This window comes from Zingiber officinale, chromosome 4B, assembly GCF_018446385.1.
Source record: "Zingiber officinale cultivar Zhangliang chromosome 4B, Zo_v1.1, whole genome shotgun sequence".
Taxonomy (NCBI): domain Eukaryota; kingdom Viridiplantae; phylum Streptophyta; class Magnoliopsida; order Zingiberales; family Zingiberaceae; genus Zingiber; species Zingiber officinale.
This window is the reverse complement of record NC_055993.1, coordinates 73,527,438-73,539,527: the sequence shown is the minus strand read 5'-3', so window position 1 is coordinate 73,539,527 and position 12,090 is coordinate 73,527,438. Positions and strand designations below refer to the sequence as shown.

Sequence of the window (12,090 nt, the reverse complement as noted above, 5' to 3'; positions counted from 1 at the left end):
GATCACCTTTAGTGTTCTCGTCAATCTATTTTTAGGTTAACATGAAGGAGGTAAATCATAAGTAGTTACTAGTCATTAGTACAGGTGGCAAGACATGAGGGAAAGGCATGCTCGGACACGCCAAGTTTCGACCCCAATACCTCATGTGACAACATCTCATGCCTTAACCACTACACCGCCTCGAGGGGACGAAGTCTCCGTAATCATGGTGGCAAAAGGCGAATACGCTCGCCCCCAGCGTCTCCACCAATTCATCCCAGGACCAACACGAAGGAGGTAAATCACAGACGGCTACTAGCCTTTGAAATAATGACTAGCACGTAAGGGAGACATTACCTTGACTTTACCGAGATTCGAACATCTTATGATGATAATACCTCATATGCTAGCCACTAGACCGTCCCGAGAGGACGAAGCCTCCGCAATCATGCTAGTAGAGGTGTTAGTTTAGATGGATTGAATTGAATCATATTTGAATTGAATTTAAAAGAAAATTATAAAAAATTTTAATACAAACTCAAATATAATCTAAAATCCCTAAATCTGAATTCGACCCATCCGATTTAAAATTACCTTTTTCTACTAATTTTTTAAATTCTCTATTTTTATATTAATACTCCATCATTATTATATTTTTTATATTAATACTCCATCATTATTATATTAATATTAATATTGATAACCATATAAATATTTTAATTTTAAAATAAAATTTAATTTAACCTAAAAAATTTCACTAAATTCTAAATTCTAAATTCGAATGAACCCAGCTCAAAATACTCCGGACTGAAAATCCTTTAACCAAAATTTAAAAATCCCCAACCTAAATTTGATATTTTTTAAATCGACACTTAAATTGCCTGATCAGATTCATTTTTGAGACTCCTACTTGCTGGCTCATTTTGTGATGAAAATAGTGAATGAAAAAAAACAAAGCAAGAGGCTCAATACGAAAGGCATAAAAAAAAGATATTTAGGGGGCCCAAAAGGATATAAAAAAAATTTTAAAAAAACTAATCAATCTGTAATAGCTACTCAGGACAATTTATCATCGGAACCATCAAAAGAAGAATTGCACAGAAAGAAAAATTGCCCTTCTCAGGAATAGAAATTTTTTTATTAAGTCAAATTATAGTTTATCTTATATAGTGTAATGCATGGACAAAAAATTCCTACTACAGAAGGTCGATGACATGTATCGTGGCTTAAAAGAAACAACATCACAAGGTATTATTGTTTTATTGAAAACAATATTACCTTGTTTCAGCACAAGGTGTTATTGTGTTTCTTTTTTTCATAAGATGGACGACACAACAAACGTGTCTACCACAATATTATTCGTTTTATTACAACAGTAATACAGATATTTGAAAATCTTCTGACAAACAAAAACAATCTCAAAAATTAATATCAGAAGAAAGCAATCTGTCAACACAGTTCTTATCAAACAACCTGCCATACTCCCCCAGATCAAGAGAGCTCACCTCATCTTGGCGCCAGAACCAGGCCTCATACCGGTACCATCTCATCAGACCTTCATCTTCAATCATCCTCCTGCACGCAATGCAAGAGCTGCTCTGGCAATACAAGAAATCACGCATGTGCGAAGCCTTCTGAAAAATGGTCTGGTCTAGTTCTGATCGAATCTGTCTCCGTCCTGAAACGAGGGATTCAAGTAAGAGGCAGTGGGAGATGTTGAGCACCTCCAGATTCACCATGCAATTTAAGATGAACAACAATGCTTCTTTCGTGACTATAGAGCACCGCAGACTGAGAACTTTCAGCTTTGGGAGATGCATTGCAATGCAAGAGGCAAAGTGGACATCAAATGTTCCCATCACCTTAAGGTGTGAGAAGTTTTTGCAGCTCCTACTTATTTCCTCCATTATATAAGAAGGATGGCCAATGCTGGGCATTGTCAGGGATTCCAGATCCTCCCACCTCCGGATGGCTTGCACTAATCCAACTCTTGTAATACGGTTCCAAGCTGGCATGACTAATCTTCTAACATGGGGAGACCTGATTTAAAAAATTCAGAAATTGAATTAATCAAGAAAGTTCACTACGCATGATGAAAAAGAGATATTGGTATATATAAACTACTATGCATGACCAATTCTGTTCACAAAATATATTAAAAAGCTTAAATCTGTTACGGGTGCTGTAAATCCAACTAATTCTGCAAAAAGGTGAAATCTATTACCCTGACAACCCCCCACGACGGCTCCACGCCATTGGAAGGGAGTAAATCATGAAACCGAAACTAGCCATCACATGAGGGTAATTCCTCGGTCTTTGCCGGGATTCGACCCTTGTCTCAATTCTGCAAATCTTCCATATGATAACCAACTCAGCTATGCTCTGGGAGCACTGTAAATCCAAGTAGTGTCTGTATACTAGTGTCGTGGTGATTTTCGTCAATTTTGATTAAAAGACTACAAACCACTACTAAAGGTAGATTCGCTATCTTAACGATCCCTCTAATACCTGCCCCACGAATATGGAGGGAGATAAATATAGATATAAAACCACTACCAAAGAACATATGTGGTATGACCATCAGAGCATGGCAAAGAGAAATTAATCCAAACTTCTACAACTATTACAGAATGCTGAAAAAAGTGATAATGATCTCCTAAAGTAGGCTCAAAAGATTCATAGAATTCATTGACAAAGTTAATTAGAAGTATTCCAGAGATTGGGTATCCAAGTGTAAGTGTTTGCAAGGGTAGTAAGGGGGCAGAGCCACAAATCAATGAGACGGGGGATACTGCAGATGGATAGCCAACAAAGTGAATAATCCAAGGCCTGTAGTTGGATTTATATAGGTCAATGGAATGTTGAGAGATTCATAGATGCAAAAATAATTATATTAGGATTTAATACACGAGATCACCAGTGTATTAGTTGAAACCTTACCATTTTACTTTGAATAAAAATGCAAAGATAATAATTAATTACCTCTCTGAGATGTAATTAAGATGTTCATCCTTCATATAAAGATTGAAATGAAATATCATAGTCGTGATGTTCCCACAACTAAGAGCCATGGCCATCCTCAAAATTCGTGTCAACCTCCGATCAGATCTTTCATCTACCCAAATAAAAGGCAATGCCCTTGTCTGGATAAAGTTGGATTCCAAAAGCCCTAGATCAAGTGTGTTCCATATGAATGGATCTGAGCAAGCCAAACGCCAAGAACGGCACACCAAAGAAACTGGAGTAAGTTGGATCATATTTAACTCCTTGAAAATTTTCACTAAGACATCAGTTTCCATTTCCTCCCATCTTTTACCAATAGCTTTGGTGTCTACCATTCTTAGTAGCTCCAGAGTCTGGAAAAGAAACAAATATTAGATGTTGGAAAACAGTTCACAGACAGAATTAAGTTACAGCTAAATAAATATAAAACATCTAGCAGGCAGGAAGGTGCAGAAAGAATGTGCATGGGGCTTGTATGGAGTCACAGACAAATGTTTAAATTAACAATATTAAGATAATTCAGTTTGCAAGCAGAGACAATAAATGTATTATGCATATATTAATACGTAAGTTCATCATTAACAATTATTCAAGGTAAAAATAAAATTACTGATATGTACCCAGAAGTCATTTTAATTAGATAGCAGAAAGAAATAACTGATGTCTGTCAGACTATTACATCCTTCAAAATCCAAACAAAATGTTTAAACTGAACTTATTTAACTCATTTAGAGTAAAACCCTATTTTGATGGCTATAGAGCTAATATCTCATCAATTATCCATACCCATTTATCCTCAATAATTTCTTTTGATGCATCTAAAGCCTATTCAGCTATTTGTTTACTGCATCCAACTACATTTTCATAAACATTTGTTGCAGCATATGGACATCATATTTACTTATTTCTCCATTATACAAACAGAAAGATTCTTTCTTCATATATCGCAGCATATGGACATATCTTCTTGCATTCCAACTGTACACTTAACATGTCATTGTGATTCATTAATCACATAGTGTACTTCTTGGCATGGTGTGATGATTTGAAGCTTCAACCCATATATAGACCTATGTCATTGTAGTTTGTCAAGCATGGGTGAGCAAATTATGCAGCTCTTGTGACTACAGACGACCTACATGCAGGTGCCTTGTTGTTACACTTAGGTCAACATTTGTCGTTCTTGATTCATTTCATCTTATGGATCATTCATACATTGGGTCAAGGAACAGAAATGATAATGTTGCTTCTAGGCATTCTTTACAGCAAGTTTTACTATTTGATTATTTATGCTATTATTATCTTTTGAATTAGTGAATGACTTGTTGGTTCTCTATATTTATTGTGGCTTACCTATATTTTCTTACATATCAACCAAAATGTACCTATTCTGAATTCTCTGTCAGTAATAGGAGTTGCTTTTCATTGTAACTGAAGATTCAAGCAATCAGGGACTTTTGTTGAGCTATTGCAATTTCTTGCCGACAATAATGAAGCTAGGAGCGTCGTGCCTCAAAATGCCCCTAGGAATATGAAGTTGACTTCACCAAAAATTCAAAAAGATATTGTTCGGGCTGCAAGATTTGAAACAACTAAAGCTATAATTAGAGATCTTGGTGATGGATTATTTTCAGTTCTTATTGATGACTCTCATGATGTGTCTATAAAAGAGCAAATGGTTGTTGTTTTGAGATCTGTGGATAAAAGTGGATGTGTGGTTGAGCGATTTTTGTGTCTTAAAACATGTAAGAAGTACTACTGCAAAATCACTAAAAGCAGCACTTGATGATCTATTTTCGGCACATGGTTTGAGCATTTCGATGTTGCAAGGTCAAGGTTATAATGGGGGTAGCAATATACAAAGTGAGTAGAATAGACTTAAGACTCTCATCTTGAAAGAGAACGAGTTTGCACATTACATTCATTGTTTTGATCATCAACTTCAATTAGCTCTGATGGTAGTAGTGAGAAAGCATGTACTTGTTGCCGGACTTTTCAATTTAAATTCTGATATTGTTAATGTGTCTGGAGCCTCATGTAAGCAGCAAGATACTTTGCGAGAGTCACAAGTTGCTAGAATAATTGCTTGCCTAAAAAATGAAGAAATCTTTAGTGGACGGGGATTGAATCAAGAGACATCTCTCGTTGTCCTGGTGATACAAGTTGGAATCACATTGCATAACTCTAAATGGTTTTATTACATTATTTGCATTTGTGGTTAATGTATTTGATGTAGTTGTGGAAGAGAGCTTATTTTCGGATACAAAGTTTAAGGCATCTCATTTGCAAGAGGCAATACAATCTTTTGAGTTTGTGATTACTCTTCATTTGATGCAATCATTATTGGGAATAACAAATGAATTATCACAAGCTTTGCAGAGGAAAGATCAAGATATTGAGAATACTATGAGATTAGTTGATATATCTAAACAACGCCTTCAATCAAAGAGGGATAACGGGTGGAGTTCTTTGTTTGTTGTGACTTCCAATTTTTGTGAGAAACATTTTATTCATGATCCCAATATGGATAATACATTTGTAGCTCAAGGAAGATCATAACACAGAACTGAAGAGATACAAATTTCCATTACTACCATGTTGAATTATTCAACACTGTCATTGATATGCAATTAGAAGAGTTAAATAGCTGATTTAATGAGACCAACACTGAATTGTTACTTTGTGTTGCACGCTTAAATCCATCTAATTCTTTTGCTTCTTTTGGCAATCAAAAGTTGATTCAATTAGCCAAATTCTATCCAAGAGATTTTTCTAATATTGACCTTTTTGAACTCTCAGCTTCAGACTTTCATCATAGATGTTAGCTCAGATATTAAGTTTTCAAATTTGAAGGGATTAAGTGACATTACTCAACTGATGGTAGAAAATAGAAGAGACATAGCATATCTATTAGTTTACAAGCTTTCAACATTGGCTTTGATTTTACCGATTACAACTTCCATAGTAGAGAGTATTTTTAGCTATGAAGATGGTGAAAAATTGATTTAAGGGTGATCAATGGCTAAATGAGTCTTTGGTGGCGTATATTGAAAAAGGTATATTTAGTAACTTATCAAATGATTGTATCATGAATTATTATCAAAAAAATGAAAGGCCGTAAAGGTCAATTGTAAGTCATATTTGAATTAATGGTAATATTTTAATTTTTCTACTCGTCTTTTAGTTGATATAAATTATACTTTCGTGATTTTATATGAATTGTGCCCCCCCCCCCCAAAAAAAAAAAAAAAAAATCCGGGTTCACCCCTTTGAGCACTGTAGCTAGGATTTGACCTTTAAATGTTTGGTTAATTGCTCCCCGTGGCCAAGTTTCATTGTAACTCCTACATTGAACAAGGTAACCGAACCTGGGATGACCGGCCCGTCCCTTGAAAAATTTCTCACTAACCGTCAAGGTAAATCGAAAAGCACTCGCGACAAGCGGCTCAGAAACCAAAAGATTCGGGATGGAATTATTTTCAAAGAGTTAATCCGGATAATAAAAATGATTTAATTTGTAACTTTTGTCAAAAAGTTACAAAAGGGGTATCTATCGTGCAAAACATCTTGTTGGGGGGTTTCGAAATACTACGACTTGCAAAAAATGTCCGTCTCATGTACATGAAGAAATTAAAAATTTCATGGAGAAAAAGACGGAGAAAAGTAATCTTTCTAAACTTGCAACATTGGACTTTGAGGATGTAGACCCTCTTGGCGATGATATTGATATGGATGATATTGGAGCTAAAGTTGTGCCGCCTATAAGTACAAGTACAAGTTCTAGATCAGTGAATATGCAAAAGGCTCAGACAAATAGGTCCAATAGATACGTATTTTGCTCCTAATGTACAAAAAAAAATGTTGAAAGTAGAAAGGGTAAAGAAAGACAAACTACGATAAATGAGACAAACAAGAAAGAATTGAGGGAAAAAGCTTGTATGGCCATAACTGAGTGGATGTATGATGCGGCAATTCCTTTTAATGTCGTTAACTATTCAAGATTCAAAAGAATGTTGGACTTGGTTGGCCAATATGGTATAGGTCTAAAAGGACCTAGTTATCATGAGGTGCGGGTTACTTTTCTAAAAAAGGTTGTTGATAGTGTGACAAATGATTACATTAAGTCATGTGAAACAGAATGGGCCAAGTATGGTTGTAGTTTGATGGCAGATGGGTGGGCAAACAAAAGGCAGAGAACATTGATTAATTTTTTAGTGAATTCTCCTAAAGGTTCAGTTTTCATCGAATCAGTTGATGCTTCTGATTATGCAAAGACGGGAGAAAAAATATTTCAGTTGCTTGCTCGATTTGTGGAGCGTGTAGGAGAAGTAAATGTTGTTCAAGTTGTTACGGATAGTGCAAGTAACAATGTGCTTGCTGGTAAGAATCTATTTAATTCTTTCTTATCAATATGTTTTTTCTTATATATGTTAAACTTATCTATTTTTCTAACTTCTTTTGTAGGAAAATTATTAGAAGCAAAAAGGCCACACTTGTATTGGACTCCTTGTGCTGCTCACTGCGTCGACTTAATCTTAGAAGATATCAGGAAATTGCCTGATTTTAAAGCAACATTGAAGAAGGCAATGAGTGTGAATGCTTACATTTATGTTCGCCCCGGCATGGTAAATATGTTGAGGCAATTCACAAGACAAAAAGAGCTTTGTCGGGCGAGTGTCACAAGATTTGCTACTATTTTTCTCACGCTTGAAAGGATGCACCTATAGAAGCAAAATTTAAGAAAAATGTTCATTTCAAAGGATTGGACAAAGAGTAAATGGGCAAAAGAAGCGGCGGGGAAGAAGGTAGTTAAAATCATCATGACACTTAGATTTTGGAGCAGTATTGTGCATATTTTAAAGATATATGGCCCTTTAGTCCGTGTTCTGAGACTGGTCGATGGTGAAAGAAAACCTGCAATGGGCTATATTTATGAGGCTATGGATAGGGAAAAAGAAACAATTATGAAGGCCTTTAAGGAGAAAGAAGAGAAATACAAAGAAGTGTTTGAGATCATTGATGTGAGATGGGAATGTCAACTTCATTGGCCTCTGCATGTTGCAGGACATTATTTGAATCCAAAATATTTTTATTCATACACAGATTCAAATATTTGTGGAGAAGTGGTGAATGGTTTGTTTGAAACTATGGAGAGATTGGTTTCAAGCGCTGCCGAGCAAGATAAAATCACTACCCAGCTCTCTATATATCGAAAGGCAGAAGGGCTATTTGGGAGGAATGTGACAATTAGACATAGAAGAGCATTATCTCCAACAGAATGGTGGGAATGCTATGGAGCAAATACCCCAGAATTGCAAAAGTTTGCTATTAAAGTGCTTAGCCTCACTTGTAGTGCTTCTGGTTGTGAGCGCAATTGGAGTGTATTTGAGCAGGTATGTAATAAATATAAATGTTTAATACTATTAGTATGTTACTTTTATAAGTAGAAAATATTTTTTGCTATTTTATTATACTTATTGTGATTTTTGGCATTTTGTAGATTCACAGCAAAAAAAAGGAATAGGCTAGCTCAGCAGCGCTTAAATGATTTGGTATTTGTGAAATATAATCGTGCCTTAAAAGTTCGATATCATGCACGTGATAAGATTGACCCCATCTCTTTGACAAATATTGATGATAGTAATGAATGGTTGATGGGTAGAATAGATAGAGAAAGTGATAATGAAGAAGATGAGTTGGTTTTTGAAGGTGATGACTTAACATGGGATGTCGTTGCTAGGACTAGTGGAGCTGAAGAACCTGAATATTGTACTAGAGGAAAAAATATTGCATCCATGACCTCTAGTTCACATGCTAGGCCTAAGCAAGTTGAGAAGGAAAATACATCTTCCTCTATGAGACACTCATCTCTAAGACTTAGAGAAGGAGAAGAAGAAATTGAATTTGAAGAAGATGAAGATAAAGAAGAAGAAGAATACAATGAGGATGATCTTGAGCTTGATGATTAATTTGACTTATTACGCTTGTTTTGATGAACTTTGTTAGTTTAAATTAGAAAGTTGAAACTTGAATGTTTGAAACTTTTATTAATTTTATTATGGTGTTGCTTTGCTTGTCATATTTGATATTGATGTGTGTGGAATATTAATAATTATCATATTTGACATATTATATGAGTGGTGTCAATAATTTAGTAGTCATCAACCTCATGTTCAAGAGGCGCGCGCCTCGGGCGCGCCTCGGGCCTCGGGCCTCGAGCTCTAGTAGCCCCTTTGCGCCTCGATGCGCCTCGCGCCTCTAACAACATAGGTCAACCCATGGTGGGGCGGGTCGGCACATCAAAGGCTAGCCATTTGGTAGGGTGAGGTGGGTCGACCAGTCATCTTAGCGATTGGAAAATCCCCAACCCAACCCAATCCAAGGCGTGTTGCAGGTTAGGCGGGCCAACCCACGGGCACATAAAATTTTTTAAAAAAATAAAAAAAGTTTTATATTTTCAACGTTTTACTCCGGAAAGGTTTCATCAATCAAATATATACAGAAACAAGTATTTTAAATATAAATGGACATGAACAAGTACTCATATTTGATGAAAAATACTATTTTTATTTCAAAATTATAATAAAGAAAGATAATAAATTGACATAAAATTTGGCTTACATGTGTTTCTCAATATGTGAGCCAACCCAAGTCTATCGTGAGCTGAAGCGCGGGCGATGGATTGATAAAATTCTAACCCAACCCTCTTAAATTATTTGGCAGGACAGACCGATGGACCTAATTCAAATTGACGACTCTAGGTACAACACTTGTAGAATAATCTGAACCAACCTATTGGAATTTGTACAATGTGCAAGTGTGTCTTTATAATTTTTTTCGAGTGTCTAGTTTCTTATGTTATTTTGGCATAAAGTCTTCGTTGTGGTGTTAAGTAAAAAAGTGATATCACTCACCACAAACGGCCTAGTATCGCCAACGCCACAGTAAAATACAAGTAGGAAAATTACGGGGCATTTTTCTCTAGCACGATGACCCTTTGCATGGGAGATTAAGCACCGAACAAGGCATTTTGCACCTGCTAGGAATGGACCTCGAAACCTATTGGAGCAAACAATCATGCATGTACATGCGTCAACCCATGGGGCATAAAGTCTTCACCGTGGTGTTGATGCTTCCAAAAGTTGTTCAGATGTTTACGTATATATGGTTGTTTGGAAACGAAATTCTTGTGTGTATTTATTGCAATATGTATTTTTTTGTCTTGGACACCAGGACCCTTCCATATGGGATTTGTTGGCTTCCCATTAGAACATGACAATAATAAATTAGTAATGTAGTGAGCCGAAATACATCTTCATGTTATGTGGGTTTAGTAATAGCTGCAATGTACAGACAGCAGACGCAACTTTCAAATATTACAACTTTCTTTGTGAACGCCTTTTCCTCTTATAAACCTAAACAATGCATAATGAAGCTGACAACATTTTATTTATCGTTCACTCTAGCTAACTAAATATTTGTTAGGGGATGATGGTTTCATTATGAAATTAGATATCCATTATCCATCGTAAGTTTGTGGATAAATTTGATTAGATATGTCATGATTTTGTTTGATAGAATCCTGGAAACAAACTCTTGCAAAAAACAAGGTAAGACTGCGTACAATGGATCCTTCCCCGGGACCCTGCATAGCGGAAGCTTCGTGCACCAGGCTGCCCTTTTTTTTTTATGTCATGATTTTGTTTAATAGAAATAAATCTAAGAAGATAATTATTGGTAATTATTAGGATTAGAATATTTCCTTATTCTATTCCCTTATTATAGAATATTAGATTATACTCTTTCTTCTATTTAACTATGTTTTGAGATCTGAATTATGTATGAATAAAAAGTATATTTTAGTCTTCCTCCTTCATTCTCTTTTGGTGCATTATTTACATGGTATCAGAGCCTAGTTCTCGGTCATGAATTTAAAAGCTGCTATGGTCGGCGCAAACTCAAAATCGTCTGGATCAGCAACCGGCGACAGCGCACCATCCTTAGGAGGAAACCAACCAAATTCAAATATCTCCTTGTCTGATTCTCTCCAAATCACCATACATAGATTAAATGGAATAAATTACCTTGTATGGGCTTAATCCATGCGCTTGGTGATTGATGGTATAGGGACATTTGGACATTTAAATGAAGAAATAAAGCCACCAACTTCGAATGATCCGAGATACAAACAATGGCGCTCGAAAAAATTTTTAGCAACTGCTTAGCTTATTAACTCGATAGATCAGATCATTGGCAAGCCTTTCATTTTCTTACCAACAACCCGTCATGTATAGGAAGTGGTACATGAAACCTACTCTGATATGGAGAATCATTCTCAACTGTTCAAATTAAATATTCAAATATGGCGATTGCAGCAAGGAAACCGAGATGTTACTACCTATTACAATGAAATGATGACTATATAACAGAAACTAGATTTATTTGAAAAAGAGCAATGGGAAAACACCAATGATAGTATTCGATATAAAAAAAAGGTAGAGAGAAGCAAGGTGTTTGTGTTTTTAGCAGGTTTAAATAAGGAGCTTGATGAAGTTCAGGGGCGAATACTTGGGAGAAAACCTTTGCTTGCCATTAGAGAAGTTTTCCCAGAGGTCTGTCGAAAGGAAGCTCGACGCCAAGAGATAAAAAAGGGTAACCCGGTGCACAAAGCTCCCGCCATGCGAGGTCCCGAGAAAGGATCCATTGTACGCAGTCTTACCCTGCTTTTTGCAAGAGACTGTTTCTAGGATTCGAACCCGTGACCTTTTTGGTCACTTGGCAACAACTCGACGCCAAGTGATGCTGAAAGGAATTGAAGAACCAAAGATAATGAAGAGTGAGGGATCTATCCTTGTCACCAAAAGGACCAGTTTTGAAGGTGATAAGCCAAAACTCTGATGTGAACGGTGCCATAAGCCGTGGCACACTGTGAAGACATGCTAGAAAATTCATGGTAAACCAACAAATTATAAAAGGAAATTAGGCGCTTTAAAGCTACTAATGGTGGTGTTCGGCCCTTTCAAACAAGTGGTATTGATTATAGACAACAATCATCAGCCTCTGAATCTCTTCCTTTCACAAAAGATCAAATAGAGCATCGGTATAAAA

General features: G+C 36.1%; 1 protein-coding gene across 4 annotated transcripts in view; it reads right to left on the bottom strand.

The window, feature by feature from the left end:
- Positions 1-1,282: 1,282 nt before the first annotated feature.
- LOC121975148 (F-box/LRR-repeat protein At3g48880-like) overlaps positions 1,283-12,090 on the bottom strand; it is a 31,229-nt gene continuing 20,421 nt past the window's right edge. For all 4 annotated transcript variants that reach the window (XM_042526594.1, XM_042526595.1, XM_042526592.1 and 1 more), the window contains exons 4-5: positions 2,962-3,335; positions 1,283-2,019 (exon numbers count right to left, since the gene is read on the bottom strand). In XM_042526594.1, coding sequence (XP_042382528.1) covers positions 1,398-2,019; positions 2,962-3,317 — 978 coding nt within the window. In that variant the 5' untranslated portion in view covers positions 3,318-3,335 and the 3' untranslated portion in view covers positions 1,283-1,397. The remainder of the gene's footprint in view (positions 2,020-2,961; positions 3,336-12,090) is intronic.